We start from the raw sequence: 17,691 nt of genomic DNA, 5'->3' as shown, positions 1-17,691 counted from the left end.
TTGTTCTGAAAATGTTGTCAGGTAAGTTGTTATGCAGATATTTCGAACAAATAATGAGATATACCCAATTTGTTGTCCAAAAATGGCAAATTCTGGTCAAAATGCAAATTCTATTTCATAAAACATGGGAAACATTAATGGGCTAACTTCAATTCCTCTGTGAGGTCTCTGGATGTGGCCCCAAAACACTCTTGTAAATAAGATTTCCTGCTGCCTCCTCCACATGAAGTCCCTTTAAACGCTGGATTCCTGGTTTTATTGAGACTCAATTTACTCTCCAGTGGTAGCAGAGACAGATTCTGTACAAAGTGATATCAATATATAAATTAGCCTTTTTTGATTTTTGATCTGCCCTCTTGTTGTTTGTATTCTGTCATTACATAGTTCTAACTCTTATTGTCTGCTCAATCAATGCAAAACCTACATGTATAGTAACTTTTTCACACATGTAACATCCAGTTATTATCACTGTTACAATGGTAGAAGAGTAAGATAACCTGGGAGAAGACACTTTTCTTGTTTCAGCCTGTTTAGTACAGGTCAAGGTGAAAACACAAGCTGATTACAGACTTTATTGACTCTTTATCTCCTGTAAGTGGTTGGGAACATTGAAAAGACTAAAAGGACCATTCTCTGGCTTTCCATCTCAAATTAATCCCAAGTAGAACTACCTTCTCATGAAAATGGATATGCAATTGATTTCATTATTTAGGGTAGATCCATTACTTTTGCCTGTGCTACTGTCGGATGGGAGGTCCCCAAAGCCACTGAACTTTAAAAACAGTCACTGTGCAGTGTAGAGCACCATTTAAAAATGGAAGATCCACTTGTTTTTAACATTTCCTAAGCATGTGTTTATCTTTGCCACATAATTTATTGTTGAGCATGTTCCATTAAACCTATAATACAAAGATAGTTGTGAAATTGCCTGGGTAATGCTATTTTCAAACGATAAAAGTCAATCTGTTTTTATTCATACAGGGTTATTTCCCAACAAAAGCTATTTTAAGACAAATACAAGAAGAGTAGGTCTAGACTGTACTTTGTTATGTATCGGGCAGAGAAAACTGACATGTATCCACCCTCAATAAACATGTGGGAACAGAGTCAAACAGAACAATGACTTTTAACAGGCAGAAACCTCAGGTTGCAACATCGTCCCTCTAACCTGAGGAAATGGCGGAGAGGGAGAGACAACGAAAGAAATGGTTGGAGACAAACAAACAGAAAGACATACATAAACACAGGGAGACACATGGAAACACACAGGCAGACATACAGACATCAGAGGTGGATCCAGAGGGTTCCCCTTTTTGAAATCTGATTGGCCCCCTCATTTCAGGGGCCTTAACTATGCTTGGCTATTGCCCTGTCATAAGTGATACTCATGCCAACTGTTAAGACTATGTTGCAACAGGCTGCAGGTCGCTGTCATTGCATTCCCTTTTGTTAGTTCTCTAAATTGTGACTTTGGACATACATTTCTTTTTGAGTCTTTATAGACTCTAGCTTGGAAGATTTCAATGTTGCCTCTCTCTGTTACCTCTAAATCTAAATATTTGTTATAAGAAGTTAAAATGTTTTAGTAACATTAATGTAAGTCGTTAGAGCAGATATGATCAGTGGAGATGGTATGGCTATTTTTTATGTGTTTGTGTATGCGCAGGTGCTTCAAGCAACCCCCTGCAAAAGTCTGGATACACCCTGACAGACAGACTGAGAGACAATGTACACACAGCAACAAATATAGCACAGATAATCTGAACAGAAATTACAATAATAACGGTAGATTGTGCTAGTCTAATCATAAATTACAGCTGTGATGATATAAATAAAACACATTTGATCCACAGGAAACTACTAGACAGAGGAGCACTAAAACTACCTGACAGATACAAACTCAGTGTCATGTATTGACATGATATTTTTTACCTCAAACTTCTCCATTACTAGAACCTCAGATATTTACAGTAATACTGAATCATAACTTTCATAACTCTAACCTTATGAAATTCCAGCATTTAAAAGCATTTCAACACCAAAACTCCTCAGACAAGACTCAACAAGTTCACGGCCAGCTATAATAACCGGGTAAGAGAATTGTGCAATATCCTGTATAATTCATCTTTTTTACACACTCAGCCTGGATCTCCTGAGGAAGTTACACACATTTGATAACCTGGTAAAAAGAAAAAAAGCTATTTCCTATGTGTAACAAACTTTCTCTTCTCTTCCACTTGAGAGTGCAGATTCAAATTTCACACACCACAAGTGAAAAGACTTCTGACTACGCAGATCAAAAATACCAGTCAATTAAGGTAAGAAAACTTATTGTTGATATGGGAATGTACCATTCTTATTGTGTGATACTCTGAGTTGTTGTTTTCTGCTTGTCTGTTTTACTGTGGCTCCTGAGAATAACTTGAATATTTCTGATGCTCTTATCAGGAATTCAACCCGGGTTGAATAAACAAAAGGGCTTTTGTAGGGTACATGTTTCTTCAGGTCTGAATGAGATAACTTTGACTGATAAATTCAAGAATTTAAAAAGCTACTAGACATCAAAATACTGGATTATCCTGTATGAAGAGGCATTTAACAACTAAAAGTGAATGGCAAGAATGAACAAACTCAGGTTACAACATTAACTACCAAGAACCAGTGCTTGCAAGAGTTGCTTTGAGATGAAACTTTATTATCTTTTTGCCTTTGAGCAATGTGTTTTTTCCGTCGCTCTATGTTGACGACCTTAATTTAGTAATGTGATTGAAAATGAGTGTGGGAGCTGTGCTTTTTTGAGCACAGTCTTGGATAATTTAGCCTCCTGTAAAAGTGACAGATTTTATGGGGTGTTCTGGTGTAACACACGTTCAGTTTTCGTATACAGCCAAAGCCTGTGGAAAGTCGAGTAGTGAATATTGCTCTTCAAATGTAAACAAAAACACTTTCAACCCTTAAAATCTTGCCCCTCACCTACTGTTAATAGAGGTTATGTCATGTTAATAGATGAAACTATGCACATGTTGAAGATACACTTTAGAAAACAGTACAGGGGTACAGAAAGAGTTGTGGAAATTATTTTTAATGTTGTACAAGTCTAGATGATATAAACCATGGATATGGTCACAGTGGTGTCACTCATTGTTTTCTGGTGAGGTGTTAAGAAATCAAAACAGGGTGGTCACAATAGAATAGAATAGAATAGAATAGAATAGAATAGAATAGAATATATCTTTATTGTCATAGTACATTTTACAACGAAATTGAGATGCAACCTATTTCAGTGCAAAAGATGGATTAAAAAGAACAGTAGATAAATTAAAATAAAATAAAAATCATAAAAACACTAGACATAAATAAAAATAAATGAATAGAAACAAGAGACACAAACAGCATTCAACAGTCAGTCATTCAGTGATTAAAAAGATTGCACAGTCCCATTTTATATTGCAATGTTGGAAAATGTTGGACATGCTGACTTTGTTCAACTTCTGAATGCTCCAGAAGCCGGCAAAGTCCAAATCCTTGCTAAATGGCAAACAGCGACAACACGCACCTGTCAGTAAACTAAGCCTCCCCCTGTTTGTGCCTGAATTTGCATTACTCTCTGCCTTGATGAAAACAAAATGGGAGAGTTCCAAAGAAAAATTACAGGTGTCAAAAATGAAGAAATGAGTTATTGAGACCAAAATGTTTTTTGTGGGTTTTTTTTTGTGTGTGTTCAGGCTGTACACATCTGTTAAACTGATGTAAAATGGCTATTATAACATGAGGCATAATGGATATTTCTTGCCAGTCTCAAGTGGACACAGTGATGATTCCAGCTGCAGCTTTTTGCACTTCCACAGTGGCCTCGTTTTCTACATCAGAGGTTACCACTCGGGTATTGTGTTAGTGTTCACACATTACTCTAAATTACAACCAGGTGTTTCTGTTTGTGTGTAGGCCAGAGGAGCACTTGTCAGCATGTATATATCTGGTCCGCACATCAGCTGTTTCCCAGTCACCTTTTTTTCAACACATTCTTTCTCAACAACCACATAAAAACTTCAGTAATGGACCTGGTGCATCTTTGAATTGAAATTTGGTGAATTTCCCTGCTTGAGGACAGACTCTTGTGTGTTACTTCCTCTGCAGCCTGCGTAGAGAGGGATCTGACTCACTTGTGACACCTTATTGTTTTTGAGTCACCAATTTTTCCATTTCCTGTTATTTGAACAAAATGGTGATTTCACACATCTGGGTTTATGTTCTGACTCCATCAGTCAGTTCAGCTGACTACTGGTGCTCCTTCACTAGAATATTTCCATCTCCATAAACCACAACTGTTTTTGTCAAACACAGCAATTTAGAGATTGCACAACTTTTAGGACTAAATTAAGTTTTATTCAGTTTTATAAGTTTGTTTGTTTTTTTCCGTCACTCTGTCTCCTTCACTGTTGGACAGCAAGGATTGTATGAAGTTGAAGTTTGCAGAGTGCATACAAACACAGACTCAAGTTCTGCTGTATTTCCATTATCACGTAGTTCACAATGCTGCGCTATCAGAGACAAACCAGCTTCTAAATGAGGGCTTTTATGCAGGTACAAAGTTTACAGGTTACATAGAATTCTCTCTTATCTCAAGGACTGTTAAAGCTCAATGTTGTTGACTTTCAGGAGATCAACCATTAACCTGGGGCTGGAAAAAGGCAGGGCATATAAAGTGATCAACATCCCTCCTCAGTCTTCTTCTTACCTGGGGCAGACATGGCGAAAGGCTTCTACCTGAGCAAAGTCACGGCAGTAATCTGTGTGGTGGTAGCTATCGCTGCTGCGGCCACCATCATAGCCCTGGCTGTGGTCTACTCCCAAGAGAAGTCAAAGAATGAAGGGACGAGTCCATCCACTCCTGGTCCCACATCCGCAACAGCATCTCCATCCACCCCAATCCCCACTACACCCTCTACCCCAAAAGAGCCCTGGCAGCGCTACAGACTCCCAGACTCCCTCGTTCCCATCTCTTACGATGTGACCCTGTGGCCCCGGCTGGAGCCCAACACACAGGGCCTCTACATCTTCCTCGGAAACTCCAGGGTTGTTTTCAGATGTGAGAAGGAGACAGACCTCATCCTTATCCACTCCAACAAGCTCAACCTAACCCTGTTTGATGGATACCTAGCCAAGCTTACAGGCCACAATGGAGTCACGGCGCCCATCATAAAGAAAACCTGGCTGGAGGTCACCACACAGTACCTGGTGGTGCAGTTGATGAGCCCGCTGAAGAATGGGGCTGTGTACGAACTCTTCACTGAGTTTGTTGGAGAGCTGGCCGACGACCTGGGAGGATTCTACAGAAGTGAATACGAGGAGGATGGAGTGAAAAAGTAGGATTATGTACTCATTTTTTTATTTCAGAAAGTTTGGTTTAATTTAAATGTTATGTTATCATGAAAGTCATATTATGAAGGATACTGCCAGCTTTGAAGGCAGTGAAAACCATGGATCTTAACTCAGATTTCATTGTCTTAATAAGTTGTACAATTATAAGAAATGAGCTGTACATTGATGAAATTGATGAAACACAGTTAAAAGTTTGAGCTTAAAGCTGTGATTTTATTGAGAAAGAAGTTGTAAGAGAAGTAAACTTCATCTTCAAAATATTAGGCGCTTTTTTTTCTTCAATAACGTGATCCTAATACCTTGTAATAAGTCAAAAAAGTAACACCGGGCAAAAACGCATGCTTTTCTATGTGAGTAATACTGATTGCTGACAGCAGCACTGATTATATAAGACGGTAAGAGCAGATTTTTTTTAAGAGTCTTGGAGAGCATTTAAATGATACCACATCCTGACTTTGCAGGGATCATGGCTGCAGTAATTATAGCTTTATATAGAGGTGTCGCTGCACCAGACCTTCTCGTGAGTGAATATTTCCACTGAGAGCATCAATCTTGATAAATCTCCACTGTTCAGTCTTTGCCACAGTAAGATGTGTAACAAGATAAGATTTTGCTCACCTGCAAAACATAATGAGCCTGTTTGCGCTGTAAAACAGCGTGGTATCTTCAGTGAACCTTGAGGCGTAGCAGATAGTGGTTTCCAGTGATATGAAACCTACAGTGCTATCAGCAATCTGCATCGGTGTAATATCTGCAATATATAAGTACTAACAAGTGCAGGGTATTGACTCTTAGTGTTTGTATCACAGATCAATCTGTGACAGTTTAATGCTTACACACCCTCAGTCTATCCCCCCTGTAAACAACACCCCTGATTTCTGACAAAAACAATACAGACAGCATAATATGTCACTTATGTACAAACTCAATAGCAAATGTGAGGCATAGTTTTTCTCTACAGGAAGCAAAAGTGTCTACCCTTTTCTCCACGTGACCAAGTTTGCCTCAATAGAAATAATTCAGCACAACCACAAAACTTCTTCTGAGGAAGTGTTTGACATGAAAAATCACTATCTGTCATTTCATCATTGTTTCTACAAGTTAAAACAAAATAAAATATATAATTTCAAGCCAACTCTGGGTGCTGGAAACTTCAGATTTCAAACACAAGGAGAAAGACATTTTAAGCTATACACAAGAAACTCATCATTCACTTCTTTATTCAGTAACTTTCATGTTTATTGTTGTCAGAGTTGTGGCGACCACTCAGATGCAGCCGACAGATGCCAGGAAAGCTTTCCCCTGTTTTGATGAACCTGCCATGAAGGCTATCTTCCACATAACTCTCCTCCACCCTCACGGGACTGTGGCTCTGTCCAACGGCATGAACCATGGCAAGTTTCTGTCTCAGTGTTGACCGCAGCAGCTTGATTTCAACTCACCAATCATCTTTTTTCAACCTTTCTTCTATTAAGTATTTTGGTTGCGACCAGACCTTTGCTATTCAGAAAAAATAACCAGAGGATTTCCAAATTACATCTGAACATTTACAATTACCTGCTGATTCAAATATATGAAGATCGTGTTTGTTCTGTTTGCTTTATGTATAATAAGTCTAATGTTCTCTCTCCCCTCACAGAGCCTCTTAATGTCACTTTAGACGGCATGGATGTAATCCAGACTAGCTTTGAACCTACAGAGATCATGTCTACTTACCTTCTGGCTTTCGTTGTGTGTGATTTTACATACATTAAGAACTCAACTGGAGCAGATGTTCTGGTAATAATACCTTACATTTTTCATTAAGCAGAATAGGCATATCAGTTTAAAGTACTTCACATTTAAAGGTGAATTTACACAGTATTGATATTATTTTGTGGTGAGTGTTTCAGTGTAAGTGGTTTATCTTGTTTATTGTCTTTAATCGTTAATTATCATTGCAGAAGTTTGAGCTCTAGTGCTGAAATGGACTCTGACATTTGTCTTGGCCTTTAGGACTACACCGCACATCAGTATCACTTTTATGACTAAAACTAATGCTTTGTTTCTATTGCTAGTTGCTGTCCCTACAATAGTCTACCACTATTACAATTTATATAAACTTGTCTAAGGCCCACCATGTGAGCTCATGTGAGTCAGCACTCACGTTTTGAACTCATAAGCTTCAATGTAGAACCATCAAAGCCCTCTTTTATAAATATTGATGAATTCATCTAAAAAATAAAGATTTTCATTCAACTTAAAATAAGCTCCAATAGTTGAAGTGATACATGTCATCGAGATCTTAAAGTCAAAAGAAATCCCAGCTCAGTGGGAACTAGTTTTTGAGCCTTTGTTCTCCATCGTCTTTTTCCCTCACAGAGGGAATATTCTAAGCCCATCTGATGTAACAGGCGTTTAGTTCCCTGTTGGTTGTTGTGTTTTGATGCTGCCCTCTGCAGGACGCAAGCTGAACTCAGGTCTGTGTTTTCTGTTTGGTTCATGTAACACTGTTTGTGTCTAGATCAGGATCTGGGCCCGCAAGAAGGCAATAGAGGAGGGTCAGGGAGATTACGCTCTGGAGAAGACTGGACCCATCCTGGCTTTCTTCGAGAATTACTACAACATTTCTTATCCTCTGAGCAAGTCAGGTAGGAGCAACGTTCATACCTACAGACCATCACAAAGACAGCAAAAAAAATGTACACCGTGCTATCCCACAATCTCACATTGTAACAGACACTGTGTTACACCCACTTAATATTTTGATTTTTGCTTTTGCAGTTTTGGGGACACAAGTTAAGATCGTTCTGACATTCATTCAAGATCTTGAGAAATCATTAAGATTGACTTGTTTCCACTGAAACTTGCTTCTTCTGTTTAAACGTAATGTTATTGTGCAAGTGAATTGTGTGGTTTTTTTTTTATTCTTTTCTTATTTTTGCCAAAAGGAACAAACAACTCATGTTCTTTTGTCATTTTCTCTTTGTACATTATAAAAAGCTGTACCTCTTTAAGGTTTCTAACCAGTGTTGACTGTTATAAGTGCTGTCGCAGAGGGATCCAGATTAGGTTAAAAGAAGCAAGGAAAGCGTGCAGCCATCAGTCAAAAATTTTGCTCTGTTTATTTTCTTTTTTAGATCAGATCGCTCTTCCTGACTTCAGTGCAGGAGCCATGGAGAACTGGGGTCTGATCACATACAGAGAAACTGCCCTCTTATACAACCAGGGGGTATCATCCAATGGAGACAAAGAGTGGGTGGCAACAGTCATCTCTCATGAACTCGCTCATATGGTATACTTCAATGTCTTACTGCTCTTGTGAAACTCATTTTCTATCAGTGTGATATCTGTGCTCAGCTTCAAAAACTGCTTATAAAATTAGGCTATGTTCTCTCAGTGGTTTGGAAACTTGGTGACGACAAAGTGGTGGAATGACCTGTGGCTCAATGAGGGGTTTGCTTCCTACGTCTCGTATCTTGGAGCCGACTATGCTGAGCCAACGTGGAATATGGTGAGTTTTGTTCTCTGGTGGACACATGTCGCAGAAATATATGCAAGTCTCAATCACATTTTTAACTCCTTTGTATGTCTGATTAGGCCAACATGCTCAACACAAAAATATCTGCATGTTTTTTTCCAGAAAGATTTAATCGTCCTAAATGAAATTGTTGGTGTGATGGGTATTGATGCCTTGGCATCCTCCCACCCCCTCTCAACCAAAGAGGAGGAAATCCAGAAACCAGAGGACATAAGTCAGCTGTTTGACTCCATTACATACAGCAAGGTGCAGTATAACCGAGGATGAGACAGTACAAATTTCTGATGTATTGTTCTCTTCAAGCCCCACTACACAAGATATCGACCTCTACTAAACCAAAAAGAGTGAATAAAACTGTTCTCATGTCCTCATGTGACTCTGGCAAAAGTCTTTTGGGAACCACAGAATTAATTAGGCCATGAATGAATCACTGATTCTCATTAACAGGTTGATCTAATTATATCCTATCTGATATGCCACCCACCAACATTGCTAATGTCCTCTTCCATCACAGGGAGCTGCAGTCCTCAGGATGCTCTCACAGTTCATCACTGAAGGAGTCTTCTCAAATGGTCTCCAAGTGAGTATGGCGAATGAAACTGATAAACATTAAATCTGTATGTGTGTTCAAACTCTACAGAAGTCAGCACCAACATTGTTCTTTTGTATCCATCCAAAATATCCATATTTTATTGACAAGAAACTAATGCTGTTTACTCAAATAAAAGTTTAAATTACAAACATGTTTGTATCTGTCTGCAGACATACTTGAGGGAGTTCAAGTACAGCAACACAGTCTACCAAGACCTCTGGAAACACCTGCAAATGGTAAGGTAGCGTCACCATCCCCTCTGCTTTCTTTCTGCAATAATGCTGCTTAAAAAGGTAAACCTTTTCTCTGTTCAACTTCGTTAATTCGCTAGTGAACAGTTGAATATTTTCTCTAAATATCATTGAATGAATGGGGAAGTTAGCCCAAACCTGCAGGATGCTTAACTGCAAGATTACACCAACCCAAAGCTCTCACTGGCAACATGTTAAATAAGACTCATATCTTAACAGAGGGCATTGTTATAAAAGTGATCGTTCTGTTTATATAAGTGAATGAAAATAGCGAAAGTTGACCCTCAAAACATGACTGACCTTTCATAGAAGCTCTAGTTTGTCTATTAGCTTTAGCCCCAGTAAATTAGCTACCTTAAGCTAATCCTTATTTTCTACCAAACAGATAAATACAATAAAGACGTATTTAGAATTATGTCCAGTGTATCTCAGTAAACAGGTAACAGGTCTAGATACTTTCATTGCATGTATTACAGGGAAATGGTACCAACATATTCACAAATGTTCAACTTGCTATAAGTCCCTCTGCTGCTTCATCACTCTGTCTGGTGTCTCTTTTGTCCATGCTGTTACTTCTGTGTAATGCTTTTTCAGCCTAGAAAAAAGTAGCATGAAATATTTCTTATATTATTTTGATGCAGTATAATTTTACATTAAAATCCTAGTTTTGATTTTGGGGATTAACCCCCCCCCCCTCCTTATGAAGCCCTTTGCTAACATGTTAGCAAAGGCCTGCCCATTTAATCTTCCAGTAGACACTAGATGTAGGTGGTAACTGATTTGACTGTCATATTGCTAAATAGTGAGTAGTGAGGTAAGAAGTTAAAGTATAAGAAGTATTTAATTTTACAAAATAGCATAGGAATCCAAAGATGTATCCAAATGATAGCTTGTTTATAAAAAGAACATATTCTTAATGACATGCTGACGTAGATTGATTTCTTTAAAACTTTACAGAAACACCTCTAAAAGAAAGAAATTGAGTCAGACAAACATTCAAAAAACCTCTGGAGGAAGTTAGACAAAGTGGAGGTTTATTCTCTCAACAGACAAAGACAGCAAAACCTCATGAGTCAAGCCTAAGGAATGTAATAGTAACATTAAATTATAAAGTATAGACGTTACTGAGTGCATTTGATATTATAGCACGATATATATGGTTTATCATAGTTTCGACTGTTGAATATATAGTGCATGATGAGTTTCCATTACTTTGAAACGTCAATGTAGGTTTCATTGGAAACGAAGGCCTCAGAGTTTTTTAGACTCTACAGATTTCACACATTATTTTCTGAAAATGTATATTGATTTATGACTCATCTTAACCCTGGTCAAAGAACAGGCCAAAAGGTGGAGCTGAGGTCATAATCTATGAGCCTGGCGAACAACTACAACACACAAAATTCTCAACGAGGATGAGTTTTAAAAAAATCATGTTTACCTCTGCTGTAAAAATGAGCATCTGAATAAAGGCTCTTATGGAGTTTTTATACAGTTTCTACAATAGATTCCCTTTTTAACACTGGGTGTTGCTACTTGATCAAAACACGCATTGTGCGTTTTCTCTGTACTCTGAACCCTCTGTCTAAAAGTTGAAGTATGTCTTTAAATGGCCTGAAGAAAGTCATATTTCTACTCTTATGTGTACATTCATTTTACCAGGCTGTTGATAAAGCTGGCATAGACCTGCCTTACTCTGTGGAGGAGATCATGAACCGTTGGATCCTACAGATGGGGTTCCCTGTGGTCACCATTGACAGCAAGACAGGAAGCATCACTCAGAAACACTTTTTGTTGGACCCAAATTCTGTTGTGGAAAGACCCTCGCCGTACAAGTAGGAAACACTTGTGATGTTTAATGTGAAAATGTTGAGTATTAGATGAAATCCTGTAATATGAAACTCACCATCTCTCTCTTCATACTCTGTTTGGCTGGATGGATACGGCTGTAGCTATGAGTGGTTTGTCCCTGTTACATGGATTAAAACTGGTGGAAAGACACAGCAGTACTGGCTTCTTAATGATGCAGGTGAGCTTAATTTCTGATGAGCATTCGAAGCATTGCAAGGATGAACTCAGAGCAGATGGATATATTATTTTCTTAATTTTCATCCAAACAGATACAAATGTAGACCTGATTCTTGGTCCAAGTGATTGGTTGGTGGCCAATATAGATATGGCGGGTTTCTACAGAGTCAACTACGACTCTGAAAACTGGGAGCGTCTCCTTAGCAAGCTGAGCTCCAGTCATAAGGTACAACACCTGCAGTTGGAAATCATGATGCATTACCTCTGAAGTGCTTATACATATTTTTCCCCCAGACTCAATGTTTTGGTCATTTTTCAGGATATTCCTGTGATCAACCGAGCCCAAATCATCGACGATGCTTTTAACCTTGCAAGGTAAGGCGGTGTTTATTAAGTATTGCTGTCAAATGTTGCAAGAGAACATTTTGCAATCATGTGTTGCTTTTAGGGCAAGGATGGTGAACACAACTCTGGCTCTGAGGACCACCAAGTTCCTGGATAAAGAAGTTGAATATATGCCCTGGGAGACAGCCAGTCGCAACTTGAACTACTTCTACCTCATGTTTGATCGCAGTGAAGTGTACGGACCCATGCAGGTGGGTGATGGATGGTCCACATTTGTTACACTTCCTTAATGAATCTAATTGAAGGAGTTAATGAAGGAGTCTCATCAGCTTATGATTGAATTTATTTATTTTTTTGACACTTTTTCATTGATTGATACAAGTAAAAAAAAAACATGAACTTCCTCATCCCTCAGGCTTACATAAAGAAACAGGTCACTCCTCTGTTCAACTACTTCAAGAGTCTCACCCTAGACTGGACAACGATCCCAGAAAAACACACTGACCAGTAAGTTGTTTAATTTTTCCTCTGTTTTAATAGACTTTTGAAGACTAGTGTATTATTTTAACCTTTGGAACAATGAGCCTACTGTTGAGATGATAAAATAAAAAGTTGAGGTGTAGTATTTGTAAAATATTTAAGTGTGAATTTATACATTACAATACAATAACATCCATTTGATACAAAATCATATGCTATCAAACCATACCATACCATAGGGTATGAAAACATAAAAAAATAAGATACAATACATTCTGATACAATTCAATACGATACAATACAGCACCATGTGATACAATACTAACAATACCATGTGATACTATTAGATTGAATACAACATAAAGAAGAAGAAGAACGTACTTTATTAATTTTTATAAATAATTTTTTCACTCGTGTTATTTTTTGGTCATGCTACACGCACAGTTTTTGGTATATACATACAAATGCACACACATGCAGTGGACATGCACTTAGGGAGAGATGTCAGAGTGAGGATACTGCCATCAACCAGCGCACTCCAAGCAGTTGGGGGTTCAGTGTCTTGCTCAAGGGCACCTCGACAGTGCCCAGGCAAGTGAACCAGCACCTCTCCAGCAACCAGTCCACTTACCAAACTTCGTCCATACTCGAACCAGCGACCCTTCGGTTCCCAAGTCAAGTCCCAGTGGACTGAGCTACTGCCGCCCCTCAACATGATACATGATAGGATCTGATACTACAAGATATGATACAATACGATACAATACAATATGCAATACATTTCAGTACAATACATTAAAATACCATACATTACAAGATGATATGATACCATATGATATGATAAGATTTAATATGATAAGACAGGATCTGACATGATACACTATGATGACATGGCACGATTAAGATTCAATACAAAACAATGCAATATGATTTGAACAATGCGATACAACACAATATAATTCTGTACAATAAATGCCCTTTATTGTCTCCTTAAAGAATTTGGTCTCAAGCTGAGAAACCGCAGTTCACCCACTTTAAGGGTCGTATTCATAAATATTCATCATATTCGGATAGGATTCAGTACGATATGATACAGTCTGATTACAGTCTATTTAGATGTTTGATTGCGGTGTGCAAAAATTAATTCTTGAAACCTGAGCTGGCTCTGATATTACATATATTCAGAGTGGAGGGTGTGAGAAAATACTCTCTGTGCTTACTTGAGTACCCTCTGCTCATATATTGTTATGTATATATTGAGTCTGACATTTTTTTACAGGACTGTATAGGGAGTAGCACTTTATCAGGATATTCTGAAGAAACCCCAGGGAAACCCAGACACACACGAGATTCATATAAACCAAAGATAAAAAAAAACAAATACAAAATGACAGACTACTTCTCTGAGCCATGGTGAGAAACGTTTCAGTGGATTAATGAAACGAAGATCAGATGAAGCTTAAATCAACCTTACAGGAAAGCGGGGTAATTCCTGAGAGGTCTTTCAGCCTGTCAAATGCAACTCTAAGTCTTAACATCTTTACCTCACATAACCTTCACCAAACTGTGTCTCCGGTCTTTCATTTCCTCTCATCTGAGATGGACATGCATTCAAATTCCCATCAGTTTCTCATGGTTTCAAACTGCTAACATAATTTTTACTTATTTAAGCATTTCATTTTTGGGTGATTTTACATAAGCAGAGAAGCATGACCGTTTGCAAATGTTTAAATTTACTCTTTGAGTCCCCTGATGCAAAGTCCAAGATGTGATGCTTCTTGAACATTCCCCTGACTTTTGTATCATCTCATCTCTCCCTCCAGGTACAACCAGGAGAATGCTATCTCCATGGCCTGCGGCACTGGAGTGGCAGGCTGTAAGGAGCTGACCACAGGCTGGTTCAAAGAGTGGATGGACAACCCTGAAAACAATACGTATGTTGACATTCCTCAGTGATTGACACAGTGCCTGAAAGCCATAATTACACATACGTAAAAATATCATATCAGAAAATGACTTTGGTAGAAGTGAAAGTCAGCTCTTTTAATATTTATTGAGTAAAATACTTTTAGTATCTGATATTTAGTGAACTCTCAGCTTCCATTCAATTAGACCAACAACATTTCCATCATATTTCTACTGATTGAATTTTGAATAACAGCTATTTCTAGTTATGTTCTGTGAAAATTGACAGAAATGTAAAACCTCAAGTAAGGTACAGATACCCAAAGGAAATACTTAATTGCTATAATGAAGTACTAAAACTTCTTCACATTACACTGCTGACTTTTCTTTCCAAATCTCCTAAAACCCCTCAACCTACATCTTCTGTACTACTGCAGGTATAAGTTATTTTGGTATTAAGTTCTTTCTTTACCATCCACCCTCGATGCTCCTGTTTCTCACTGAAGTTTCCTGATTTCACTGCTACCATTACCTTTCACTCATCTTTATCCCATGTTACAGGATTAGTCCCAATCTGAAGTCCACAGTGTACTGCAATGCCATCGCAGCAGGAGGAGTGAAGGAGTGGGACTTTGCCTGGTCCATGTACAAAAAAGCCACCATCGCCTCAGAGGCTGATAAACTCATGTATGCTCTGTCCTGTACCAAACAGCCCTGGTTGCTCAACAGGTCAGTAACACTTATGCCTGATGGTGTTAGTGTTTGTATAGTTTAAAATCTCTTGTCTTATGTCAGCAGCAAACTACACATTAGACTTGTATCTCCACTATGTTTCAGATATCTGGAGTATTGTCTTGATCCAACAAAGATCCGTAAGCAGGATGCTACTTTCACCATTGTTTACATTGCTGGAAATTCTGTCGGTCAGCCTCTGGCGTGGGACTTCATCAGAGCCAACTGGGACCATATATTCAATGAGTGAGTTTCTTCTGATAAAGTTGTTCATTATGTTAGTGTAACAGTGAACTCAGCACATAGAGGAATGCGGTGTGGTCACACATGATACTGTCGAAGGAAGATGTAGGAGAAGATTGTGGGCCTTAACCTTTGCTCAAACTGAAATAGCTCAACAGATGCTTTTGAATACATCTCCATGAAATTCAGGATTTATTTTCATGGAGGATCAACCCTGCTGATTTTAATGATCAAATTATAACATTTGAAGTAATTTATGATAAGTGCAGGCAAAAGAGATACAACCAAAATACTGCAGGATCCTGGCAGCACACGAGTGTACTGCTTCAAGTGGAACATTTAGAAACAGTAACAGACAGGTAAAGACATTTTTTGACTGAAGTGGTGAGTTTATAGTCTACCACTTTCCATGATCTGCAAGGATCATGTTGGGTTCAAAATGTGGCTTAGTCCATTTACTTTCCAGCATCAGCTTGTTTGCATGCTAACATGCTTAAACAAGTTAGAGAACATAATCAGAAATACTTTCATTATCCCGGGGGGAAGTTCAGTCATTAAAGTTGCTCGGATACACAATAAGTAAGAATATCACACAATATAAATGGATGAAAGTAATTAATAAGATATGAATACAATACATTGAAAATAATGATAATAAAGTAGAAGTATGTATTTACATTAATAATATCAACAGGTTGTTAGCATGAAAGCGTGTTGGCCTTTTCTTCTTTGTTTTTATCGGAGGGCTTCGCTGGACAGAAATGTTTGCAAACGGTGAAGCTGTTTGCTCAATGACCAAAGTGTGTCTTGTCTTTGTTTCTGCAGCTATGGTGGTGGATCATTTTCTTTTGGAAGACTCATTGATGGAGTGACGAAACGATTCTCCACTGAGTTTGAGTACAAACAGGTACAGGTTTTGTTTGTTGAAAAAAAAGAACATCAGATACATTACAATGTAAAAAAATCTCTATTTAATTTGAGTTACAGTTTTAGAAGTTAAAAAAGGTATATAAATCCTAACATACAGTACGTGTTAGTGTTGTCCTCGTGCAGAGTTGAACCCTTGTTTCCCTTCTCTTCCTCTCCAGTTGCTGCAATTCAAAGAAGACAACGCGGGGCAGTTCGGCTCGTCCTCTGCGTCTCTTGAGCAGGCTCTAGAGAGAACAAAAGCCAACATTGACTGGGTGGCACAGAACAAGAAACAGGTGCTGGACTGGCTGACCGCTGAAGCTTCCCCTTCACTTTAACACTCTCAACTGCACAGTTTGTCTAGTGTAGACTCTAACTCAGGCAGAGACCAAATTATTGTTGTTATAAATGTCCTGAATGTGATGGAGCTTTTTTTAAGATGCAAAGTTTTGATTAAGACTTTTTAAGAATAAAGACTATTTAATATATAAAAAAATGTGGTAGCCATATTATCTTTAAAAATGTTGTGCCTTTGTCTCCTCTGGTTGAAGTAGAGAATTCCTTAAGGCCATTTGGGGTTTTTTTCAGGGCTGTCAACGTAAGTACGTTGATCCTGATACGATGCAGGTCCGAAATGAACATGTTATTTAAACAGAAAAGGCTATTTCATCCCTTACGGCACACCGTAGTAAAGCAGCCACGGCCGCTTCCTGCTTTCTGCAGGAAAATGGTGGAAAATACTTGTACGAACAACACTGGACTTTGAATAGAACATAGCAATTAAAAATACCCCTTACAGCTCACGGGACTTTGTGTCAAACAGAATATCACTGCAGTATTACAAGTTTGTGCCTCCACCTTTGAGCTGAACATACATGTGTTGCTTATCAGACTGCTGTCAGTGTTCAACCTCATCACATAAAGCCAGCAGAGCCCCATTCTGGAGTGTAGAAATCTCCACAGACCTGTGGATGAAACTATAGAAACTAGGGTATAACAGTGCTTGCTAAATGGGTGTCAACAGACTGCAGGAAAGTCAAACTATGGATGGCTCAATTTTAAGTGACATGCTCAGGTTAGGTTGGCATGTTGTGATCAGTCATGCCTTATCGTCACAGGGAACAATAGTTTCACACACACAAACAGGACCTGTTTGAAACAAAAGAAGAAACCAAGCTGGACCTCCTGGAAACCACTTCCATTTGATTCTGAAATCAAAGATGCTTGTAACAATTGCTTTACATTCTTAATATGGACTTAAAACTTTTAAAATGATTATTTTTTATTATTATTTATGTAGTTAA

The 17,691-nt window shown here is 38.3% G+C and overlaps 1 protein-coding gene across 1 annotated transcript; it reads left to right on the top strand.

Annotated features, from left to right (window-relative positions):
• Positions 1 to 2,249: 2,249 nt before the first annotated feature.
• LOC117809976 (aminopeptidase Ey-like) lies at positions 2,250 to 17,677 on the top strand. The gene is made up of 21 exons (XM_034679492.1): positions 2,250 to 2,318; positions 4,660 to 5,366; positions 6,634 to 6,776; positions 7,022 to 7,161; positions 7,886 to 8,012; positions 8,502 to 8,656; positions 8,762 to 8,875; positions 9,005 to 9,148; positions 9,417 to 9,482; positions 9,665 to 9,730; positions 11,408 to 11,580; positions 11,698 to 11,774; positions 11,866 to 11,999; positions 12,093 to 12,148; positions 12,222 to 12,369; positions 12,534 to 12,625; positions 14,422 to 14,532; positions 15,065 to 15,232; positions 15,341 to 15,481; positions 16,304 to 16,385; positions 16,567 to 17,677. Exons 2-21 carry the CDS (start codon positions 4,750 to 4,752, stop codon positions 16,723 to 16,725), a joined length of 2,913 nt encoding a protein of 970 aa, XP_034535383.1. The 5' UTR covers positions 2,250 to 2,318; positions 4,660 to 4,749; the 3' UTR covers positions 16,726 to 17,677.
• Positions 17,678 to 17,691: the final 14 nt, after the last annotated feature.

Source organism: Notolabrus celidotus, chromosome 3 (assembly GCF_009762535.1).
Source record: "Notolabrus celidotus isolate fNotCel1 chromosome 3, fNotCel1.pri, whole genome shotgun sequence".
Classification (NCBI taxonomy): Eukaryota; Metazoa; Chordata; class Actinopteri; order Labriformes; family Labridae; genus Notolabrus; species Notolabrus celidotus.
This window is presented reverse-complemented; position numbering and strand designations above follow the sequence as displayed.

What these genes read in the sequence shown, in the direction of transcription:
- LOC117809976 (XM_034679492.1), top strand. Translation starts at nt 4,750, where the DNA reads ATGGCGAAAGGCTTCTACCTGAGCAAAGTCACGGCAGTAATCTGTGTG. An exon ending in GAGGAGGATGGAGTGAAAAA is followed by an intron (nt 5,367 to 6,633) that starts GTAGGATTATGT and finishes TATTGTTGTCAG; the next exon opens with AGTTGTGGCGACCACTCAGA. An exon ending in GATGCTTTTAACCTTGCAAG is followed by an intron (nt 12,149 to 12,221) that starts GTAAGGCGGTGT and finishes TGTTGCTTTTAG; the next exon opens with GGCAAGGATGGTGAACACAA.